Source organism: Scyliorhinus torazame, chromosome 1 (genome assembly GCF_047496885.1).
Source record: "Scyliorhinus torazame isolate Kashiwa2021f chromosome 1, sScyTor2.1, whole genome shotgun sequence".
NCBI classification, from domain to species: Eukaryota; Metazoa; Chordata; class Chondrichthyes; order Carcharhiniformes; family Scyliorhinidae; genus Scyliorhinus; species Scyliorhinus torazame.
The window spans coordinates 259230083-259254900 of record NC_092707.1 but is presented as its reverse complement, the minus strand read 5'-3'; the positions used below and the strand labels follow the sequence as shown (position 1 = coordinate 259254900).

The window sequence follows — 24818 nt, the reverse complement described above, 5'->3', positions numbered from 1 at the left end:
GTCGTCTTGGCTTGTGTAGAGGAATAAAGGGTGATGTATTTGAAATATTGGGGATAGTTAAAGGGGTTTGTGGGCTAAATCGGGAGAAGCTATTTCCTCAGGTGAAGGAGTCCGAACAATCGGACAGAACTTTAAAATGAGAGCTAGGCCATTCAGGGGCCAATTTGGGAAGTATTTCTTCACATCAAGGAGAGTGGAAATCTGAAACTTTCACCCTCAAAAATATGGTAACACTGGGGATCAGTTGAAAATTTCAGATCTGTGATTGATAATTTTTTGTTAGGCGTGGGCGTTACCGAACCAACGCAGATAGGGAGTAGAGATACAGATAGGTGATTATCTAACTGAAGGGGCTGAATGGCCTCCTCCTACGTTCCTAACAGATGCTCAGGTACTGTCACACTAAGCACAATGTCTGCAAGATGACTCAATGTGACCCAATTCTTTTCTCTCCTAACAGCCAATCATGGAGGAGATAGCCGGTTTTGAACATGCCTTAGCAAGCCTGAGAAGCAAAGGGGATGGCCTGATTGCCAACTGCACGGAGGAGCTTCAAGGGAGGTTCAAGCACCAGGTCCAAGGTCATCTGCAGGGAATCCGGGACAGTTATTCCGCCATCTGTAGCACAGCTGAGAGAGTAAGGACGAGTCCTCATTCCTTGTTCTTGTCTCTTTCTGACTTAGGCGGGGAGGTTTTAAATGGAGACGTAAACCAGGTTTCTGAAATCTAAAAACCTAACTCTGCATCTTTTTCAGCCCCCAGCTCTGTCAGAACGACAATCTGGTCTTCTGTTGAATTCCTGAGACCTGCGTTATTTGGATAAGGTACCTGAGGGACCTCAGTGTCCCTGAGCCAGGCTTCAGTTGTCAACCAATAATAATGAGGGCACCACCCAGCTGGCACTGTTTGGATGCAAGGGATGTTTGTGCCATGTTGGGACCGGTCCCTGCCCATGTCTTGCAGTCTGAGCGAGGCTGGCTGCAGGGCAGGTTGTCCACAGCAATGCCGCTTGATGGGCTACCACCCAACGCTTCGTGAGGTGGGAGCTTCTTTACCATTGCGACTGACTCCTTTAAATGCAATATGAATGTCTGTGCCTGATCAGCAGTTAGTGCCCTCCACGCCCCTCCCCGCAACTTCTCCACGCTTGGCTATGGGAGGGAGGCCCCGAGAAAGGCAAAGGTGGGAGGGGCTGGATCTGGCAAATCTTTTGTCTTTTTCCCATGTGGCTTCGCAGAGGAAAAATGCCGAATCGCGGTGGGCGTTGACGAGGGGTGGACAGCGAGCTGTAAACGACACCTGGGTTACCAGCCTGCAAGTTGCTAACTCTGTGCCTTTGTCTGACCTATTTTGTCACAGCTGTACCAGAGCCTGGAACGTGAGCTTCAGAGGCACGTCAGCCACCAGGACACCCTTCAGCAATGCCAGGCCTGGATTCATTCTGTGCAACAGGAGCTGGAGCCCCACGCTCACCCGCCTATCAGCCCACAAAAATCACTCAAACAGGTAACAGAGCAAGCACCTGCGCCAACCATCATCAATCCCAATAAAATCCCCACAGGGGTAGAGTTAGCTAGATCGGCGACAACTCTGGAATGGTGCCTCGTCCAAGATTTCTGAAGCCTTTTTACATAGGTGATCTGGCTGCGAGGCCGACATTTGAGAACTGCTGTGCAAATGATAGTATATTTCCCAGCTGTACGTGCTGAGAACTTGTCTTTTTAAAATTTGTTCATGAGATGTGAGTACCACAAAACGCTAATTGCCCTTGAGAAGGTGGTAACAGGCCTTTTCCTGGAAGTGCAGTCCTCCAGGTGGTGCAGGTATTCCCCCAAGTTCATTAATCAGGTGGAGTGGACCCACTGCAATGTGGGGCGAATAGACCGATCTCGCTCCTCAATGTGGATGCTAAGTTGCTGGCAAAAGTGCTGGCTACGGGAATTGAGGACTGTGTCCCGGGGGTGATTCATGAGGACCAGACGGGATTTGCAAAGGGCAGGCAGCTAAACACCAATGTGCGGAGGCTCCTCAATGTGATTATGATGCCATCGGTGGAGGGGGAGGCGGAGATAGTGGCAGCTATGGACGCGGAGAAGGCCTTTGACTGGGTGGAGTGGAAGTATCTCTGGGAAGTGTTGCGGAGGTTTGGGTTTGGGGAAGGGTTTATCAGGTTGGTTAAGCTCCTATATAGAGCCCCGGTGGCGAGTGTGGCTACGAATCGGCGGAGGTCGGAGTATTTTCGGCTGTATCGAGGGACAAGGCAGCGGTGCCCCCTGTCCCCCCTGTTGTTTGCATTAGCAATTGAGCCTTTGGCCATGGCATTAAGGGTGTCCAGGAAATGGAGGGGGGTGGCCCGAGGGGAAGAGGAGCATCGGGTGTCGCTGTATGCGGACGACCTGTTGTTGTACGTGGCAGATCCAGTGGAGGGGATGGTGGAGGTCATGCGGATCCTAAGGGAGTTTGGGGACTTCTCGGGCTATAAGCTCAATGTAGGGAAAAGTGAGCTCTTTGTGGTGCATCCAGAGGACCAGGGAAGAGGGATCGACGACCTACCGTTGAGGAGGGCGGAAAGGAGCTTTCGGTACTTGGGGATCCAGGTAGCTAGGAGCTGGGGGGCCCTGCACAAACTTAATTTGACGCGGCTGGTGGAGCAGATGGAGGAAGACTTCAAAAGATGGGATGTGTTGCCACTCTCGCTAGCGGGCAGGGTACAGTCGATTAAAATGATGATCCTCCCGAGGTTTCTTTTTGTGTTCCAGTGCCTTCCTATTATGAGTACCAAGGCCTTTTTTAAGCGGGTAGGTAGGAGCATCATGGGTTTTGTGTGGGCAAACAAGACCCCGAGGGTAAGGAGGGGGTTTCTGGAGCGTAGTAGGGACAGGGAGGGCTGGCGTTGCTGAATCTGGGTGACTATTATTGGGCAGCCAACGTGGCGATGATCCGTAAGTGGGTAATAGAGGGAGATTGGGGCGGCATGGAAGAGGTTGGAGGTGGCGTCCTGCAAAGGAACGAGCCTGAGGACGCTGGTGATGGCACCGCTGCCGCTCTCGCCGACAAGGTACACCACGAGTCCGGTGGTGGCGGCAACGCTAAAGATCTGGGGGCAGTGGAGATGACACAGGGGTGCGATTGGAGCCTCGGTGTGGTCCCCGATCTGGGAGAACCATCGGTCCGTCCCAGGAAGGATGGACGGGGGGTTTCGGAGCTGGCATCAGGCAGGGATCAGAAGGATGGGCGACCTGTTTATAGACGGGACGTTTGCGAGCCTAGGGGCGCTGGAGGAGAAGTTTGGTTTACCCCCGGGAAGTGCGTTCAGGTATATACAAGTGAGGGCGTTTGTGAGGCGGCAGGTGAGGGAATTCCCGTTGCTCCCGGCACAGGGGATTCAGGACAGGGTGATTTTGGGTGTATGGGTCGGAAAAGGCAAGGTTTCGGCGATATATCAGGAGATGAAAGAAGAGGGGGAGGCTTCGGTAGAGGAGTTGAAGGGCAAGTGGGAGGAGGAGTTGGGGGAAGAGATTGAAGAGGGTATGTGGGCTGATGCCCTGAGTAGGGTTAATTCCTCTTCCTCATGTGCCAGGCTCAGCCTGCTACAGTTTAAGGTCATTCACAGAGCGCATATGACAGGGGCGAGGCTGAGTAGGTTCTTTGGGATGGAGGACAGATGCGGGAGGTGCTCGGGAAGCCCGGCGAATCATGCCCACATGTTCTGGTCGTGCCCGGCACTAGAGGGGTTCTGGAGGGGTTTCGTGAAGACTGTGTCCAAGGTGGTGAAAGTCCAGGTCAAACCAAGTTGGGGGCTAGCACTATTTGGAGTGGCGGACGAGCCGGGAGTGCAGGAGGCGAAAGAGGCCGGTACCCTGGCCTTTGCGTCCCTGGTAGCCCGGCGGAGGATCTTGCTAATGTGGAAGGAGGCGAAGCCCCCCAGCGTGGAAGCCTGGATAAATGACATGGCAGGGTTCATCAAGCTGGAGAGGGTAAAGTTTGCCTTATGAGGGTCTGCGCAGGGGTTCTTCAGGCGGTGGCAACCGTTCCTAGACTATCTCGCGGAGCGTTAGAATGAGGTTGGTCAGCAGCAGCAGCAACCCGGGAGGGAGGGGTAGGGGGCGGGGAGGGGAGGGGGGTGTTTATTTCAGGGGGGGGTATTTGGGCAGGCGGGGGAGGGGGTTTTCCCTCGGGGTACTTGTAAAAAAGCATATGGGAGGGTTATTATGTGCGGGAGAAACCCATTGTATAAGTTCTGTTGTATGTTTGATTGATATGTTTATGTTCTGTTCTGTTCTTTTCTTTTCTCTTTTCTGTTACGGGGGGGGTTTAATTGGTTGAAAATGTTTGTTGGAAAAACTTTGAATAAACATATTTTTAAAAAAAATTAATCAGGTGGAGTATTGTGTGCAATTCTGAGTCCCATTATGTCTAGACCCTTTATTGTCTTAAACACCTCTATTAAATTCCCTCTCAAACTGCTCGAGGGAGAACAGCCCCAGCTTCTCCAATCCATCCATGTAACTAAAGTCCCTCATGAATCCTTGCTGCACCTTCTCCAATGTCTTCATGCTGTTCCTAAAGTGTGATGCCCAGAGTTGTACACAATGCTGCAATTGCTGCTCTACCAATGTTTTATAAAGGACCGTCCTAACATTTGTCTCTTTGTATTCTGTCTTTCTATTTATAAAGCCCAGGATCTTGTATGCCCTTTTTAACTGTGTTCTCAACCTGTCCTGTCTCCTTCAATGATTTGTGCACCATATACCCCCCAGGTCCCTCTGCTCCAGCACCCCCTTTAAAATTGTACCCTTCAGGCGATATTGCCTCTTCTTGTAGTTCCTTCAAAATGAATCACTTCACACTTCTGCCAAATTACTTTTATTTAGTCTACACTGTGTGCTATCTCAGGGTTTATTTTGTTGTTGGATGTGCTAATATTGTTGTCACGGTGCGTGTATTGTGCATGTTAAGTTATATGTGTTGTACAATATAAAGTGCCACTGCTAATAACTCTAGGCTCCATCTTGCTGCAGGTGAAATACTATCGGGCTCTGCAGGAGCAGGCGAGTACTTACCTGGAGCTGCTTTGCTCCATGTGTGACTTATCCGACGACACTGTGAAGAAGGCAGCGGCAGGCATCCAATACACCAAACAAGCGGTAATCTCATGTCTTTGGTTCCCAGACTTGCCTGTTCTAGACATACTATTCCATTGCCAATTTATCAATAACCCAATACTACTCAGTCCAAGACTAAAAAGAATGGTTAAAAAGGCCTTTACCTTTCGGCCTTTATGGATTTTGAGGTACCGATTTATAGATTCAAAGTATTTGGTCTTACTGATGTCAACAACCTTGGGGTTTTCACACTCTTAACAAAGAGTAATCGACAATTCAGGTTTTGTGTATCGTCTGTTGTATCTTTTGTACTTAAAGGTTAAATTAATTTCTGGCTTATATTACCTACAAGGTTTTCAGTTAGCCATGACGGAGAATAAAGAGCAGATGCATGGGCGTTTAGCTACCACTAGTTGTCATTTTTAGTTGCCTAATACTTTATAGACCTGGATAGCCTATACAATAGCATAGAATGCAAAGCTTCATAAGTTACTGCAGGTGCGTATATAGAGTTCAGACGCTGTAAGGTTACTATTGTGCAAGAGTCCAAATCTTGAGCCATAAACATAAGATGGTGATTAATGAATCCTAATGGGAATAAATGAGAAACCTCTTCACTCCGAGAATGATGATGGTAACTCGCTAGCACTTGGAGTGGGGGCCGGTTTAGCTAATTTGGCTAGACAGCTGGTTTGTGATGCAGAGTGAGGCCGACAATGTGGGTTCAATCCCCGTGCCGGCTGTGGTTATCATTTATTCATGAAGGCCCTGCCTTCTCAACCTGCCCCTCGCCTGAGATGTGGTGATCCTCAGGTTAAATCATCACCAGTTAACTCTTCCCCTCAAAGGGGAAAGCAGCCTATGGTCATCTGGGACGATGGTGACTTTACTAGCACATGAAGTGGTGGAGGAAACTTGCATAGATGCACTTCAGGAGAATATCAATTAAAGAAATGAGGGAGAAAGGAATAGAAGGATATGATATGCTGATCTAGTGAGATGAATTCAGGTAGGAGGAGGCGTTTGGGGAGCATTATTCCCAGCACCAACCAGTATTCTGTGTAAAACCTGTCCGAAATGGCAAGAGGAAAAGGTGTGGCATATCTGTGCCGGTTATAGTGTGAGACGGGCAGAAGAGATACACTCGAGGGGGGGGCAATTCTCTTCAAACGCCACTTTCCCAAAATCCATGCCTACTTTGCCCGATGACTGTCCAAATTGTTCTCATTTTTGCAGATAATGATTGATCAGGTTTCATTTTGAAATGTGAGTTTTTGCAGAGCTGTTGTTAGTGTGTTGCTCAGGCAGGGTTGGAGTAGTTCTTTGGGCATTACCTGGACAACACCGCCTCCAAATACCAGCTTGCACAAGTGGTGAAGTGGTTTCAAAGCCCTGGGTGAGATTGTGTGGGGGCTCATTCGTCTCTGGTGGGGCATCCTCTTCCTGACAAGCCCGCGTACTGAACCAGCTCGGTTCACGGTGCATCAAAATCCAGGTTAAACAACTTCCTGACAAAACATTGCGCTGATCCATCATTTCCAGCTGAGGCAGGTCAGCCAGTCCCTTCCCGGCAATTCTTATTTCCCATCACAAAACGTTGTCTTACTTTATCTCCTGAAAGTTTGCCAGTTGAGATCTTTAACAAACAGCGTTTTCCAAACAAAATTATGAATTTAACTTCGCCAGTTTTACAAAGCGGAAGACAGGGAATAGAAAAATAGGGAAAATTGGAAGGATTGCATTTATTATAGTGCCTTTCAGGATGCCCCACAAGGCTTCAAAGCCAATGAAGCACTAATGAATTGGCGTCGCCAGTGTTGGAAATGTGTCAATTTACGTACAGCAAGCTCCCACAAGCAACAATCTGATAATGACAGGTAACCTGTTTCGGGATAAATATTGGCAAGGACACCAGGAGAACTCAGAATAGTGCCATACCGGATCTTTCACATCCACCTGAACGGGCAGATAAGACTTCGGTTTAATATCACATTTTGATAGATGGCACTTCCGTTAGTGCCGTGCTCCCTCAGCACTCCACTTGAAGTGTCAATCTATATTTTGTGCTCAAGCCTTTGAAATGGGGATTGTAGGGTGGCACTGGTTAGCACTGCTGCCTCATGGCGCTGAGGACCCAGGTTCGATCCTAGCCCCGGGTCACTGTCCATGTGGAGTTTGCAAATTCTCCCCGTGTCTGCGTGGGTCTCACCCCCACAACCCAAAAAGATGTGCAAGTAGGTGGATTGGCCACGCTAAATTGCCCCTTAATTGGAAAAAAAATAATTGGATACTAAAAATAAAAATATTTTTAAAAATAGAAATGGGGCTTAACCCCCACAACCCTCTGACTCTGAGACGAGAGGCCCATCCTCTGAGCACCTCCAACTTCACAGAGTTTGCCCAGTCCAATGCAGTCCTTCTTATGCTTTCCTGTTACATGTCGACACAGCCCTCGTGTTTTGTCCGCGAGATGAACCCAGGCCATACTGTGTTTCAGATTGAGCAGCACCTGGTCAGATCACAGGAGTTGGCCCTCGGCTGGGAAGAAATAAAACGGCAGAAGGCAGAGCTCGCGGCTTACTTTCTGGACAGCGAGCAGCAGCTCCAAAGCCTGAAGAGGAGGCCGGCGGAAATGGAGCTGAAAATTGTTCAGAAACAGTTGGCCCAGGTGCAGGTAAGAAATAGAGTAGAACATTGAGATTGTCAGATCATAGGAAGAGGGATAGGCCACTCAGCTCCTTGACTTCGGAACAATATAAAGACTCATTTAGATCATGACTAATATGTACCTCAATCCCATTTACGCTCTCCCCCTCCGTCCTTTACTTCACATCCTTTGATACCCTTAATTAACAAATTATTATTACTATCAATCTTAAACTCCAATTGACCCACATGGCATTCTGAGAGAAAGAGTTCCATATTTCCACAACTCTTCCTGATTTCCATCCTGAATAACTTCACTCCAATTTTTTGCCACTAACGCTCCCTTGTTTTGGATTCTCCTACTGGAGGAACTAGTTTTTTTTCTGCAGCTTCCCTATCAAATCCCTTAATCACTTTAAGCACCTTGATTAAATCACCCCCAAACTTTCCAAACCTCAGGGGAATACAAACCCATGTTGATGCAACCGGTCCTGGTAATTTAACTCTTTATGTCCTGAAGCCTTGATGAATCGGCAGCAAACCACCACTCCCCCACCCCCACCACACCCCACCTCCACTCTCCCTCACTCCATGACCAATATATCCTTCCTGCAATGTGATGCCCACAACAGAGCGCTGTTCTCCAGACAGAGCCTGAACAGCACTCTTGTATAACTGAGGAGCTTCTTTATTTGGAATCTATTATTATGATCCCAGACCAATGGCTAGGAAACCCCAATATTTTAGTTTCTTGTAAGACTGTGCGAAAAGAATGATTCGCTCCAGAAGTGATTGTATGAACAAATAGGGCTTTGGTAGTTTAAAACAAAACTTTATTATAACTACAACATTAAACTTCTTGGGCGAAATTCTCCGTGATCGGTGCGATGTCCGCCGACCGGCGCCAAAAACGGCGCAAATCAGTCCGGCATCGCGCCGCCCCAAAGGTGCGGAATCCTCCGCATCTTGGGGGGCCGAGCCCTCACCTTGAGGGGCTAGGCCCGCGCCGGACTGATTTCTGCCCCGCCAGCTGGCGGGAAAGGCCTTTGGTGCCCCGCCAGCTGGCGCGGAAATGACATTGCCGGGCGGCGCATGCGCGGGAGCGTCAGCGGCCGCTCACGGCATCCCCGCGCATGCGCAGTGGAGGGGGTCGCTTCCGCCTACGCCATGGTGGAAACAGCCGGAGAATGGCCGGGATCCGGGCCGCGCACGCACATAGCTGACGACCTGCACCGGCCGCACGGTACAACATGGCGATAGCCGTGCGTGTAACCTAACCCGCAAACCGCGACCCCACAGCCCACCCCCTACCTATCCCCCACCTGTCCCCCCAGCCCTAGCAGACGCCCCCCCCCCCCCCTCCCAGCCAGTGGCACGGATCCCGGCCAAGTGTGGCGGTGCTGGACACAGTCCGCAGCTGGTACGCCGGCTCATACCACACGTGTCCTGCGCCGTTAGGAACTCGGCCTATAGGGGACGGAACATCGCGGGTAGGCCGGCCGACGAGGCGCCAACGGCCTTACGACTGTGCGCGATGCGCGTCACGACCGGTTTGGAGGAGGTGGAGAATCGCAATTCGGAGTCAAACTGGCGCCGGCCCTGATTCTGGCATCGAAATCAATTCTCCGCCTGATTGCCGATCACAATTTTGGCGTCGGGCAACCCCTAAAGTCTTCTAGTCGCCACACTATACTGTTTTCTAAATTGTAGCCTCCACCTAAATTTTAGAGGCCAGCAGACTCATTAAGTCTGCATAGTCTAAACTCACTTTGCAGGCTCTCGGTTTGAGCCCCCCCCCATCTCCCTCACTCCCGAGCTGGATTACCCTATCTTCCTTCCCTTCTCCCTTGTAAGTGTTGCTGTAGCCTTTGTGTTCTCACTTCATGTAGTTAATGGATTGGCCTCCCATTGGTTTACACTTGAACAGCTGAGTTTCAGTTTCAGCATTTCCTATTTAACCTTCGGGTAATCACACTGTTGAGTTACAGGCATCAATCCTAAACCATGGCCGTCCCGCCACCACTGCTAGCGAGGTCAGAGAATTCGGGCTCAGCCAAAACCTCCATTCACTGCAGCGGGATTGGCGCAAACGGACGGAGAATTCCGGCCCATTTCGGAAATGTCTTGGGTGTAATTTCATCTTTGAATTGGTCTTGACACAGGAGTGGAATATTTTGATCCATTTTCCTAAGTGTTGTCTCCGTAGGGAAAGCAGGGGGGCAGCCTGCCAGCTGCTTTGCTGGGTTTTCCAACCGTATTTTTTTAACACTTGGAAAGAAAATGGAAGGGTGAAAAGGATTGGGGTGCCCGATTTGAAGTAAATAGGAATAAATGCCCCCCCTCCCCCGCATGTCCACCCCGGGGCTGTACGTACCTGTGCTTCCCCCCAGTGGGTTCTGCTCACCAGGGGTTGGGTTCTCCGCCCCGCCACGCCACATTTCTGTTTCACCCCGCCGGAGGGATGCTCCGTTACGCCGGCCGGCAATGGGGTTTCCCATTTTCCAGCAAAACGGAGCATCCCGCCGGCAGAGAATCCAGCCCCAGGTCCCCATTTGTCAAGACCTGTTGTAAATCGCACTGACGTGATGGACTTCCCTCTGTGGGGGATGTTACAGTATACGCTAATGTGTGCCAATGGGGTTCCTGAGATTTCATGGTGGGAACACCATTGTGTCATGGGGGGGGGGGGGGGGGGGGGGGGGGGGGGGTTGCGAGTGGAGACAATCACAACGGGAAATCGTAAAAGCCGTTTTGGGACTCGCGTTGAATTTTTGAATTTTCCGCCCCCTCCGACCTTCCCACCCACTCGAAAACGGGGGCAGAAAACCTCCACCCAGATTTCAGGCAGATGTTAGTGAGGTTTGAGGTTTTCCATATTCCATTCATTTCAATCTGATTAATGGGACTGAACCAGACCAGGTCCCACCAACGAGCAGGAATTTGGAGTGAGTTTCCTCATCCTTTAACCCGATTGGTCTTTTGCTGATGAGGACACCTTGACGTTTACCAGCTAAGTCCAGAGTTCAGATTCATCAGCTGTTGGCATGTCAATACATTGAAAGATTCTGTCTGCATTTCTTCTGTTTAGGAACTGGGTCACCAGTTCCAGTCCAGGCAAGCTCACATCACTGCGCTCACAGAGAAGGTCAGTATACTGACGGAAGGCCATGAATCGCCTGAGCACTCCGAGATCGGCCAGTTAAGTAACCAGTGGTTGGAGTTGTGTCACCAGATCAATGCTCTTCACTCAATGAGAGAGGAGGACCAGCAGAGAGCCAGGGATTACCACGACCAAATGAGTATTGTGGAGGTGCTCCTCGACAAGTTCACAAAAGAATGGGACAACCTGGCCAGGTGAGTGAGTGGTTAGACAGACAGATTTTCCTTATCTGTCATGTCTGTCTGCCTGCTAAGTCCTGTAATTGCTGTTGTTGGAGCCTTGCTTTGTGTACAATGGCTATTGCATTCCATGTGAAACCGGAGTGGCTGCACTTCAAGCAACACTGAATGGAACGTGAAGCACTTTGGGCTGTGCTGAAGGTGTGGCAGGCTCTATTTAATTGTAGTTTATTTTAGCAGATTCTCGATTTATCATTCCCAATAATCAGTCAGTCAGCCTGTCTGTCTCTGTGTCTCTCTCTCTAAGGGTGGTATTCTCCAACGGTTTGCGGCAATGGGATTCTCTGGTCCCATTGCAGTGATTGGGAGATTTGGTGCAGCGCCAAATTCTCCATCCTCACCAGCAGCAATAGCGGGGCGGTCTCACAACCGGGAATCCTGGCATATGTCTCTCTTTCTCTCTTTATTTATTTTAAAATTTAGAGTACCCAATTCTGTTTTTCCAATTAAGGGACAATTTAGCGTGGCCAATCCACCTACCCTGTACATCATTGGGTTGTGAGGGTGAGACCCACGCAGACATGGGGAGAATGTGCAAACTACTCACGGACAGTGTCCCAGGGCCGGGATCGAACCCGGGTCCTCAGCGCCATAGGCAGCAGTGCTAACCACTGTGCTAGGCAATCGTGCCGCCCTTTCTTTCTCTCTATATCTCGGTCTCTATCTAAATATCTCTGTCTCTCTCTCTCTGTTCTCGCTATCTCTATCGCTCTATCTCTCTCTATGGGCACGATTTAATGGCCTCGTCACGCTCGACTTGGTGATGTGTGAGGCCGTTAAAACTCGAGAGATAGGCCTCTTGTGAGATTTCCAATGCTCGGAAAGTATCCTGAGAAGAAATGTGGGGTGTTCCCCAGGCCATTAGAAACCTCCGGGGATGTCGGGCTCTGGGCAGGGTAGTATCCTGGCACTTCTGCTGGCACCTTGGCACTGCCAGCCTGGCACCTTGGTACTGCCACCTGGGCATCCTTGAAATGCCACCATGGTGCTTCCAGAGATCCCAGGTGGCACTGCCAGGATGGCAGTAGCAAGGCGCCAGGTTGCCGGTGCCAGAGATTGGGTCCGGGGATGCCCTGCCCTTGAGGGGTTGGGTGAGGGGGGTTGGCTCGAGGACTCCCAAAGAGGTAGGGTTGGTGCGGGGGGGGTCTGGAAGCCGTGGTGGAGGAGCAGAGGGAGGACAAAGGATCGGAAGGGCATTTAAAAATGCTGCCCCGATTCACGAATACTCTTGCTGACCTGACAAGCTGAGCTGAGCTAGTCAGTGCAGGAAATGAGGTGAGAGTGGCCTCGGCACTGCGTTCTCGACCTAGGCCAAAAAAGCCCAGCAGAGTCCTGTTAGATAATGGGTTGTTCTTTGTGCTGCAGATGCCGAAAAACGCCCTGCTATACACACCCAAAATTGGACTCTTTTTTTACCGCGCCCTATATCTCTCTACTCTCTAATAATTTCTCTCTCGCTCTATTTCCTTCTCCCTCTATCTCTCTGAAGTTCTCTTTCCCTCTCTATTTCCTTCTCTCTCTCTCCCTCTTTTCTCTATCCCTATCTGTCTGACTAGACATCTAACGATCTGTCTACCTGCCAGATTTATCTGTATAATGTCTGTATTTGGCATGTGTCAGTGCAACAAAGCATCCACCAGTTGGGAAGCATTGTAACATCTTGACATTGTCGGGAGCAATTGTCCCTGGCGGCCTTGCGGCTGGGAGGTGTACTTACTGAGAGTGCACAATGGGAATCCCTCAGCGCTCACTGTTTACCACTTTCCACATGGTAAGAGGTCTCATGTGATTCACTACAGGCAGGGAAAGAGATCCTGCTCCGGAACAAAGTCTGAAAATCATCCCTCTAATTAAAGTGGAGAAATAGACTGGGAGTAATTGTTGTCACGCTCTCAGGCAAAACACGGCACCTTCTCACTTTGATGTTGTTTTGTTTGTAACAGAATGGATGCTGAAAGCACCGCTGAACACCTGGAAGCTCTGAAGAAGTTGGCGAGCATCGTGCAGGCTCAGACATTTGTAGTGGATGACCTGAAGGAACAGAAGCAGAAACTAATGGATCGCTTGAACCCTGAAGATAAGGAACTAGTCAAAGAGCAGACTAGCCACTTTGAGAAGCAATGGGCCCACTTGGAGGACCTGATTGAAAAGAAAATTCAGGTTTCCGTTCTGACGTTGGAGGAATTGAGCCAGTGCCAGTCCAAACTCGACGACTTAGTGGACTGGGCGGACGGTCAAACCCATCTCTTCGCTGAGGCTCTGAGATGTAGCCCGCCAGCTGAGCTGGCGCAGACCCTCCTCCTGGACCACATCGCCATCTGCAATGAGCTGGAGTCCCAGCAGTTGACTCATGGGGCGGTGACGGAGGAAGCTGAGAAGATCCTGGCTCGCCTGGGTCTGGACGAGAGGCAGCGACTGCAGAGGGCCCTGAGCGCACTGCACGGGAAGATGAGCTCCCTCAGCGAGGCGGTCGGCCAGCGGAGGAAGTACCTGAGCAAGGCCCTATCGGACCGCACGCAGTTCCTCATGGCCGTCAGCCTGGCCATCAACTGGATCCAGCAAAATGAGCGGGTGGCCACGTCACAGGAGCATGTGGCCCTTCTGCCACTGGACGTGGGCAAGCAGATCCGAACCTGCAAGAACGTAAGCGCCCGGCTTAAGGAGTATCAAGCGGATGTCACGGCCCTGTGGGCCCAGGGCAGGGAGCTGGCCAAGGATGCGACAGAGGAGGAGACGGCTGAGATTATGTCCCAGTTACAGGAGCTGCAGAGCATGTACGACTCTGCCCTGCAACAAAGTGGCCAGAGGCTGCAGGAGCTGGAGAAGATCCTGGTCTCCAGGAAGTATTTCAAGGCGGACTTGGACAAGGTGTGCCACTGGCTAAAACAGGCGGATATTGTCACTTTCCCACAGATCAGCCTCATGAGCAGTGACGCAGAACTCTCCTCCCAGCTGAGCAAGTACCAGCAGCTACTGGAACAATCTCCCGAGTATGAAAATCTGCTTCTGCTAGTGCAAAGAACGGGGCGGGAATTGCTGCCTTCGCTGAGCGAAGCTGATCACTCCTTTTTGGATGAGAAGTTGAATGTCCTTCCCAAGCAGTTTAACTGCATCGTAGCCCTGGCAAAGGAAAAGTCTGACAAGATCCAGGAGGCAATTGCGGGCCGTAAGGAGTACGTCTCCTTGATTGATTTGACCAGCAAGGCACTGAGTGAACTGGAGGATCAGGTGATACAGATGACCAAAGTGCGCCTCGGCCTCTCCTCAAAGGAGGTGCTTTCAGCGCAGAGTGACCTCAGAGCCCTCCTTGGTGAGGTGCTGGGCCTTGGCAAGGCGGTAGATGACCTGAACCAGAGGAAGGAGACCTTCCGGAGCTCCGGCCAGCCCTGGCAGCCTGACGAGATGGCTGGTTTGGCGAGCCTCCACGGCCGCCTGAGGCGGCAAATTGAGCTGCGTGTGGGGCTGCTGGACGACACCGCCGCAGCTTACCAAGAACATGAGGTTGCGTCGCTGCAGCTGGAGACGCAGCTCCGGGGTCTCGGCGAAGAGCTCGTCAAAATCAACGAGGAGACTCTCTCCATCGAGGAGAAGCTGAAGAACTACCATGCTTTGGCGGGTGGGGTGCAGGACGCCAGCTCCCTTTTGAAGAGGCTGGTCGAGCAAGTGGAGCAGTTTTCACCTGAGTTGGAAAGCGGAGCCCACGAGGCGAGGGGTCAACAGATACAAGCCTGGAAAGATGAGCTTCAGTCAACCCAAGGAACAATCAGCGCGAGGATAATGGAGTGCGAGAGCAGACTCGTCCAAAGGATCGATTTCCAGACTGAAATCCAGCGCACCCTGGATTGGCTGCGGCAGATTAAGGGAGACCTCTGCACGGCCTCAAACCTGGATATAAAGCTTCAGAGTATCCAGGAAGAGATACGGAAATCCCAGATCCTCGAGGAGGAAGTCCAGTCAAGTCTTCGGATCATGGCGGCGCTGAGCAGTAAAGAGAAGGAGAAATATACCGAGTCCAGGGAGCTGATTCCTCCACAGGTGGAGAGCAACTTGCTTGAACTCTCCAAGCTCGAGACTGAAGTCCAGGAGACATTGAGCACCAGGAAGGTTAGTGAATAGGAATTGCTGGACAAGAAAAGGCTGAGGCCTATCTGGTTGACCTTCTGCCATCCTGGTAGTCATAGTAAATAAACAATGGAGTTGTTGACTAATTATAGCAGTCAATCTCTTTAAATTAGTCGGCAACACACCCAGCCAATAGATGAAGAAAATACCAGTAGTGGAGAGAGTTGGGGACCACCTGCTTCTCCCAACCACAAGCCACACCTCAATTTACTCTTACACAATGTATCTCAAAATGTTATTTTCTGAAAGAAATCTATCCAATTAGCATTTGAATTAATCAACCAAGCCCTTTACATTGTCATCCTTTGGAGCCTGTTGACCACTTGCCCACTAAAGTAATGGCCCAAATTTTGCTGGAAGCGTAATGGTGTGTTCGTGATCCATGTCGGTGTTAATGCAGCAAGCAGTCACAGGTTCAGGGGCAAATTTCCAAACTCACTGCTCGGGTTACACTTCTCCACCACTTTCTCTGCATATACCTCACCCTCAGCCTCTGTTGGACTTGTGCATTAAACTCGAATTAAAATCCCCACGGAATTATAGGGTTGGCGCTGGATGACGCAAGCACCATGGTTCACCAAGTGATTGTTATTAATGGCAACCAACCCAGCAAGTGATCAAATCAAACTGTTCAACTCCATTCTTGCAAGAAGTCACAGAGTCACATGATTGTTACGGTGAGAAAGTGACCATTCGGCCCATTGTATGTGAATGAACAACTCACCTAGTGCCGATCTCCCACTTCCTCCCTCTCCTGTGCACATCCTTCCTTAACAGATAACAGTCTAATTCCCTTTTGAATGTTTCAATTGAATCTGCCCCCACCACACCCTCAGGCGGAGCATTCCAAACCTTAACCATCGCTGTGTGAAAATGTTTCTCAAAAATCACCATGGATTCTTTCACCAATTACTTAAAATTTATGCTCTCTTAGAATCGTAGAATCATACAGTACAGAAGAGGCCTTTCGACCCATCAAGCCTACACCGACCAAAAGAAAACTACTCTAAATCTCCACTAATCCCACATCCCAGCACTTGGCCCATAGCCTTGAATGTTATGACATTTCAAGTGCTCCCCCAAGTACTTTTTAAAGATGATGAGGTTTTCATGCCTCAACTATCCTCCTAGGCAGTGCATCCCAAATTCCCACCAGCCTCTGGGTGAGAAGACTTTCCTCGTCTTCAATCCTTTCTCAAATGGGAATAATTCCTCCCTGTGTACTCTGTCCAGAACCCGCATAATTATGAATATCTCTGTCAAATAAGTCCTCTTTTTTTCTCAGTAAAATAGCCCTAACTTCTCCAATCTATCTTCACAACTGAAATACTGATCCCTACCACCATTCTTCTGAATTGGTTTATATACTACCTCCAATTTCTTCATATCTATTCCAAATTGCAGTGCCTTGAACTGGACGCAATGCTTCAGCTGAAGCCAAACTAGTTAACTGTTGTTCGATATTATGAAAAAATATAACTTTTACATTTTTACTTGGTTTTCCTTTCCGTCTATGTTATCTCTCCCTCAACTAGATCTTTCTTTCCCTTCAATGTTCCGTGGTGTCAGTTGGACATGTGCCTGAACTCTTTGAGTCCAATAATATTACCACTATTCCACTGTGTGTTACAACAAATCTTACTCCAGTATCACAGCCCTCTCCAGTATTATACCCTTCTCGCTCCAGTATTATAGCCCTCTGTCTCCAGTATTGCCACCCTCTCTGGATGTATTTTAGCTCTCTCTCTCCAGTATTATAGACTTCTTGCTCCAGTATTACAGCTCTCTCTCTCTCTCCAGTTTTACAGCCCTCTCTCTCTCTCCAGTTTTACAGCCCTATCACTGCAGCATTACAGCCCTCTCTCTCCAGTATTACAGCCCTCTCTCTCCAGTATTACAGCCCTCTCTTTCCAGTATTATGGCCCTCTTTCCCCAGTATTACAGCCCTCTCTCTCCAGTTTCACTGCCTCTCCAATATTATAGCCCCATCTCTCCAATATTACAGCCCTCTCTCCAGTATTACAGCCCTCTCTCTCAGTATTACAATCTTCCCTCTCCAGCATAATAATAATTATCTTTATTGTCACAAGTAGGCTTACATTAGCATTGCAATGAAGTTACTGTGAAAAGCCCTTAGTCGCCATATTCCGGTGCCTGTTCGGGTACACAGAGGGAGAATTAGAATGTCCAAATTACCTGATAGCACATTTTTCGGGACTTGTGGGAGGAAACCGGAGCACCCGGAGGAAACCCCCACAGACATGGGGAGAACGTGCAGACTCCGCATAGACAGTGAGCCAAGCTGGGAATCGAACCTGGGACCCTGGCGCTATGAAGCCATAGTGCTAACCACTATGCTACCGTGCTGTATCACTGCCCTCTCCGGTATTACAGCCCTCTCTCCCCAGTATTGCAGCCCTCTCGCTCCAGTAATACAGCCCTCTCTCTCCAGTAGTACAGCCCTCTCTCTCCAGCAATACAGCGCCCTCTCTCCAGTATTACAGCCCTCTTTCCCCAATATTATATCCCTCCCTCTCCAGTATTACAATCTTCTCTCTCCAGTATCACTGTCCTCTCTGGTATTACAGCCCTCTTTCTCCAGTAATACAGCCCTCTCTCCCCAGCAATACAGCCCTCTCTCTCCAGTATTGCAGCCCTCTCTCCAGCAATACAGCCCTCTCTCTCCAGTATTGCAGCCCTCTCTCTCCAGTATTGCAGCCCTCTCTCCAGTATTACAGCCCTCTCTCCCCAGCAATACAGCCCTCTCTCCCCAGCAATACAGCCCTCTCTCTCCAGTATTGCAGACCTCTCTCTCCAGTAATACAGCCCTCTCTCCCCAGCAATACAGCCCTCTTTCCCCAGCACTGGAGCCTTCTCTCCCCAGCACTGGAGTCTTCTCTTTCCAGTAATACAGTCCTCTCTGTCACTGCCCTCTCCAGTATTACAGCTCCATCTCCAGTATTATGGCTTTCTCTCTGGTATTACAGTCCACTCTGCAGTCATGTATTTCTACCAAGCGGAACACTTCTCAGGCTATAGTGCCTCATTAGCAGGGAAATTAGATTTTTCTGAAATTTGTGAGAAGTATTATGTATAATCCTAGGAAACGTGGTAATATTGCTGCCGGAGACCACTCAGGTTTAGTACTGCCGTAGTGATGTGACGACTGTTTTGATAGAGTGATAACGATAATTTCTCTTCCATCCGTCCAGGCGTCCATGGACCAGTTGCAGGCACTGATGCAGAGGTACCAGCAGGCTATTCACTCGGCCAGCATCTGGCTGGACGATGCCAGTGCTCTCTTACAGCAGACAGGTGATGGCCTTGATGTTGAGGGTTCAGAGGAGACCTTGCGGAGGCACGTTGAGTTCTTCACCACAGAAGCAGAGCTGGCCAGCCAGCTGGGAGAGTTAGAGGCATTGATACCTGGCCTACTGCCCTCGATCAACTTGGCAGGACGAGAGCAAGTGGAACAGAACTTGGCCTCGCTGCGGCAAAGAAGAGGAGCCACTGAGCAACAAGCTCAAGGTCAGCAAGAGATTCTCCAAAGGTAAATTCCTCAAATAGGTGTCAATATTGCTTACATTTGCTATGTTGGGCAGCAAAGTCATTGACTTGGTCATCATCTGGCCATGATACAACAAGGGCAGAACTGGCATGGTGATCTACTCCATTTGGAGTATTATGCCCAGTCCTTTTCTCCATATTACAAAAAGAATGTAGAGGCACAGGAGAAGGTGTGAGAAAGATTTATAAGCAGTCCATGTTGCTGTGGCAAAGGGCACTTTACATGCACGTTGTAGTCTGGAACTTTGGATAGTGATGGTAGAGGCTCTAACGTTCTTTCCATCGCATGGCTGACCAGGAATCCCTCCAGCTCTTACCGCCTGCATTAACGTGTGTTGGAAGGATTTGCAAGTCGATTCTCAACAGTTTTGGTCACATTATGAATGCACTTTCCATGGCCGTCAAGTCCTGGGGTGGGACCCGGACCCGGAGCTTCCGGTAGGGATGCTATCCACTGTGCCCCAAGACCTTCGCTGCATGAACTGCTAGAACTGCAACATTACAAGTATCAGGGAATACTGGAGCTCTTTTCTCTGGGAAGAGGGGGCCGAGAGGTGATGCAGGCCTTTGAATTATAAAGGACTTTGATCAGGTGGATGTAGAGATGATGTTTTCAGTTGTGGGGAGCCCAAAGATAAGGGTGGAAGGTCGTGACTAATAAAGCTAGATATGTACATAGGGAGGAACAAATAGAAAGTTTAAAAAAATATATATTTTACTGCAAACACCCTCAAAAAACATCCACATAGCACCAACAAAACATAGTCCAAACAGTTTTTCAATTTTCCCCCTTTTAATTGCCAACCCCTCCACCCTACCCCCGCCTCAGACAAATCCTCAAACATGGACAGAAACGGGCCTCCACCCTACTACAAACCCCTCCTCCTATTCCCTGAGGCAAAACTTAATTTTCTCCAACCTGAGGAACTCCTATAGGTCCCCCAACCACACCACCACCTGTGATGGCGCTGCCGACCTCCAATTTAAGAAAACCGTCGCTGGGCAATCAGAGAGGCGAAGGCCGCGACATCGGCCCATTTCCCCTCCTGCACACCCGACACCTCTGACACCCCATAGGGCCTGGCGTCAGCTTCACCCACAATCAACAAATAGAATGTTATGCTGATCGGGTGATAGGAAGCTTGGATGGAGCATAAAAGCTGACATGGATCTGTTGACCTTTTTATATCTTGTAAATTCTGTGTAATGACATTCCATTAAAATCTTGGAAAATCTGTCCAAGTATTGGAACAGCAGCTGGAGGAGGGTATTTCAGATCAAAATGGGGCGAAGGTTTAATGATTTAGCCCTCCGTAGTTCTTTACGACAACCTCACACCTATCGGGTTGTCAGGCATCGAGGGGCGCACACCCGATTTGCAGCTCAGCCTGGTTTTCCATCCATTAGCCTAGCTTGCTCACTCTTGCCACTGATTCAGAACATGGGCCCAAGCCTCATTGAAGAGGCCCGAGCGCAAACTCTCAGCTCACACTCTCAGCGTGGTACTGAGGGAGTGCCGTTCTGTCAGAGGTGCCGCTGCCTTTCAGATGAGATGTTAAACCGGGGACCTGTCTGCCTGTTCGATAGATGTTAAAGGTGCCATGGAATGATTTAAGGAGCATAAAGTTCTCCTGGTGTCCTGGCCAATTCTCCTTCCTTTACTAAACACAAATTTCCTTGTTAGTCTTGTCATTTGTGATTTACATGATAGCTTTGAATAATGTGATCCGTGATTTATTGAAATCTGGCTGCAAATCAGGCTGAATTTGAGCAGTTGCTTCCATTGCATCATTTCATTGGCCAGATGAAGATTTGATGATTTCTTCACAATGATGGACCAAAGGGATTGGAATCACCAAAATTATAGAAAGAGGCCATTCAGCCCTTCTGGCCTGGGCTAGATTGTCAGCTGAAGCTGTTTTTTCAATATCGTGAGGCACCGTTGGAGTGAGCATAATGAATGAGTTATCCTGCCATAAGGCCTGGAGGTACTTCATTGCTGATTTGAAAATCACCATAATTCCTTCCTTTTCAATCGTTATGTAAGCTGCCTAGTATGGCACCCTGGCACAGTAGATTGTCTTCAAATAATTGCTGATGGTAATGTCAGCACTCTACCGATTGCATCAGATCAGCACTGCTCCGAGGGAGTGTTGACTATCTTTTGAAAAATAAGAACTGATTAGTGTGGTTCTGGCCCATTTCCCTAGATGTGTGGCCCACTGGCAAGACTACCAGGAGACCAGGCAGCAAGTCATTGCTCTGATGAACCAGGCGGAAAAGAAGTTATCAGAATTCTCTTCAGCTAAAGCAGCAACAAGCCATGAAAGTGAAGAGAAGCTGACTCAACATAAGGTCAGTATGGCAACAGTAACTGGCTGACAATAGTAACTAGCTTACATCAATAATTAACTCACAATAATAACTCAGATCAATAAATAGCTCACAATAGTAACTAACCCATCAATAACTAACTCATCAATAACTAGCTCACAACAATAAGCAACTGGGGAGGCAGTGGCGCAGTTGTCTAATAATCCAGAGACCCTGGCCAAGATCTGGGGGTCCGGGTTCCAATCCCACCACAGCAGATGGTGAAATTTGAATCCAATAAAACTCTGGAATTAAAAGTATAATGATGACCATGAACTATTGTCGATTGTCACATCATACATTGCTGTTTTTTTTGGGACCCCCTCCAACCTTCTTGTGGTTCCTAGAACCTCCCCTTCACTGCCCCCTCAATAGGCAAGGCCCCCCTCCCCCAACCCAGGCCCAACCTCTGGCAGTGCCAACCGGGCACCATGGCACTGCCAGTCTGTCACCATGGCAGTGCCAGGTGCTACCCTGCCCTGTCCCCGACCACCCGGGGGTTTCTAATGGCCTGCGAGAACCCCCCGCCCCCCCTGGAAACCAGTGCTAAACGTCGAGGTCTCACAGCCCGTACGTCTGTTGATTCCCGGGCACCGGGTGAAAGCGGCGTCCAGATTTTTAAATGAGCCGTAGGTTAATTTAGACAAGCTGATCTGGATCACGCTCAGCAAGAGTGAGGTCCAGATTGCATCAAGGGGAGCAAGTCGGGAGACTCACGATTGGCCCGGCGTCCGACGCGGAACGTGATTTGGGGCTCTCACGGGATTCACCCATTGCCCCCAGATCCTTGCTGGGCGCAATGCGGTGGTTGAATTGCACCCAATATTTTCAATTGTGGGAAGATTAAGACCATCAATATAAGATGGTCACCAAGAAATCCAATAGGGAATTCAGTAGAAACTTCTGTACTAAGTTGCATGTGTTTGTGAAAGCATCATGCTCTAGTTTAATTCCCACATTTCACCAATATTTCTCTCTACGCCCAGTCCTTGCTCTCTGTGGTGAACTCCTTCCATGAGAAGATCACAGCCCTAGAGGAACAAGCTTCGCACCTCGAGAGCTTGGGGAACGACGCCAGCAAGGCCACCATAAGCAGGTCGATGACCACTGTGTGGCAGCGCTGGACTCGACTCCGCACTGTCGCCCGGGAGCAGGAGAAAATGCTGGAAGAAGCTGCACGGGGCTGGAAAAACCTCACTGATAAGGTACGAAACAGAGTGAAGGATATCGCTTCCAACAGAACAATAGTCAAATGCTGCAGATGTGGGACATTTTCAATGAAAACAGAGAGTACTGGAAATGCTCAGCCGCTCCAGTAGCATCTGTGGAGAGAGAAAAATGGAATTAATGTTTCAGGTCGATAACTTTTTCATTAAAACTGGGAGACATTGGAAACGGAAAGGGAGAACTCTTTTTGCATAAGTCTGTGCACCCTGCCGAATTAACATATGTTGACATGACTTGGGTGGAAGTGGTGCTAATATGCGGCCCCCCCCCCCCAAAAAAAAGAGATATTAAGCAATTGCAGAGCCAGGGACAAGTAGGAAAAAATGACAGGACGATCTGTGATAGGGTGGAGGGTGAGAGTGATCACATTACCAAAATGATGATCGGCTGAAGCAAAAGACGGTTGATAACGGGGCAAGTAAAATCTAGGGGATGGAGGAGAGGTAAATCATTCCAGCAGAGAGGAAAATCTGGAGAACATGACATTCCTTCTTTCTACCTTATCACGGACCTTCCTCCTTGTCCCTTCCTTTGCACCCACTTTTCCCTGGATCTACACTTGCTCAAGACCTCTTCATCTCCACCATCTTCTAGTTCTGATGATAGTGCATCAAACTTGTATGCTCTCCCACATAGGCTACCTGACCAACCGAGATTTCCAGTCCTTATCCCCTTACCACGAGTTTAGTCAAAGGTGTCATCTTTCCAAATAAGGGACAGGGTACATCCATGACGCAACGTCAGAGTCCACCTAAAATACCCTACCACAGCTGGACTTTGTATATTCTCTTACCAATTCACCGATTAATGGTATATTTTTTTCAGTGTGTTTATTTTTACAGTAGAAATACGAAGGGATCCCAATGGTCTGAAGAAAAAGGAGCTCTTTTGGCCCATTTGTATTTCAGTAAAATTGGGAAGGGGGTAAATAATCAAAAACAAAGACCAAAATGGGTTTTCGTTTTGTGTTTGGGCAGAATTCTGGGAAAGGAGACTAGATGGAAGAGAGAGATCGTTTAAATATTAGAAGGCTCGGTCAGGATGGTGTTCAATGCAGGACCACAAGATAATGTGGCACGGTAATGATGTGGGTAACACAGTGGTTAGCACTGTTGCTTCACAGCGCCAGGGACCTGGGTTTGATTCCCGGCTTGGGTCACTTCTGTGCGGAGTCTGCACGTTCTCCCCGTGTCTGCGCGAATTTCCTCCGGGTTCTTCCCACAAGTCCTGAAAGACATGCTTGTTAGGTGATTTGGATATTCTGAATCCTCCCTCAGTGTACCCGAACTGGCACTGGAATGGGGCGACTAGGGGCTTTTCACAGTAACTTCATTACAGTGTTAATGTAAGCCTACTTGTGACACTGTTAAAGATGATGACGATGCTGATGACCCTGCCAACCTAACCCAACTCATCCATCCAGAGATACCATACAACAATGCCCCATCCACCCAATGCCTCAGTGTCCTTGTTTTTTTTTAAACCACACTGTTCAAAGGTTTGCTCAATGGGTGGAATATTCTGGCCACCATCTACTGCTGGGTCTGTCCGGTCCCGCAAAAAGTCAGTTCAGCTTTGGCTGTCCCACTGTCCGCGTCCTGCCACTTTGGGGCCAGAAGTTTCCGGCCTATGTGTGGATCAATCATTGCTGATTTCAATCCTAAATTTACACTTTGACCTGCTGGAACCTGTCTCTCCTTGTCCCATTATTATGGTTTAATTTCAAATTCTGTTTCCCATTTACCTACTGTCTAACTATCTCTAGCCATTAAGCTCCCCTTGGTCCTCTCGTTTCAAGTTGAAAAGTCAAAGTTTCCTCACCCAGTCCTGGAGTTCAGTGGTCTTCCATACTGCTCCATTCTGATTGGTCATGCCATGGCCAAGTGTGTTAATACCCCTTTCAGGTTTACTCTTCACTCGGGAATGGGAACAAGGTCAGTGAATAACGAGGGTTGGCATGGGAACACAACTTTCATCATCGCTGTTTGCACAGAATCCCTGTGTAACGTCCCTATGTAATTCAATTACAATCCTCTTTTAGCATTTTGTTCTATGGCTGTTCCAAAGCTTTCTGTTTTGCATGAATTTGGAATCAAGATCTAATTACTTTGATGAGTAACCAGAAAACCTCAAGGATCTCACCCCCTCCAGCCTTGTAACTCCCATCGTAGGAATTCTGCAAGGTGGGGAGATGGAGGTAAGACATAGATTGTCCCTGATGTCACTGAATGGCGAAACAGGCTTGAGGGGCTGAATGGCCCTGCCCTGATCTCCTCTTCTCCCTCTGACCCTCACTCATTTTCAGAAATGTGGTGAGGCGGGGGACGGAGGGTAGGTATGTATTCAGCCTATTGTTTTCTGTTGGTCAGATAAGTTGGT

General features: G+C 49.1%; 1 protein-coding gene across 13 annotated transcripts in view; it reads left to right on the top strand.

Moving 5' to 3' along the window:
- syne1b (spectrin repeat containing, nuclear envelope 1b) overlaps positions 1 to 24818 on the top strand; it is a 669902-nt gene that overhangs the window by 325634 nt on the left and 319450 nt on the right. For all 13 annotated transcript variants that reach the window (XM_072505314.1, XM_072505250.1, XM_072505295.1 and 10 more), the window contains 9 exons: positions 461 to 637; positions 1360 to 1506; positions 5022 to 5147; positions 7603 to 7779; positions 10840 to 11105; positions 13094 to 15254; positions 18485 to 18822; positions 21050 to 21194; positions 22199 to 22417. In XM_072505314.1, coding sequence (XP_072361415.1) covers positions 461 to 637; positions 1360 to 1506; positions 5022 to 5147; positions 7603 to 7779; positions 10840 to 11105; positions 13094 to 15254; positions 18485 to 18822; positions 21050 to 21194; positions 22199 to 22417 — 3756 coding nt within the window. The remainder of the gene's footprint in view (positions 1 to 460; positions 638 to 1359; positions 1507 to 5021; positions 5148 to 7602; positions 7780 to 10839; positions 11106 to 13093; positions 15255 to 18484; positions 18823 to 21049; positions 21195 to 22198; positions 22418 to 24818) is intronic.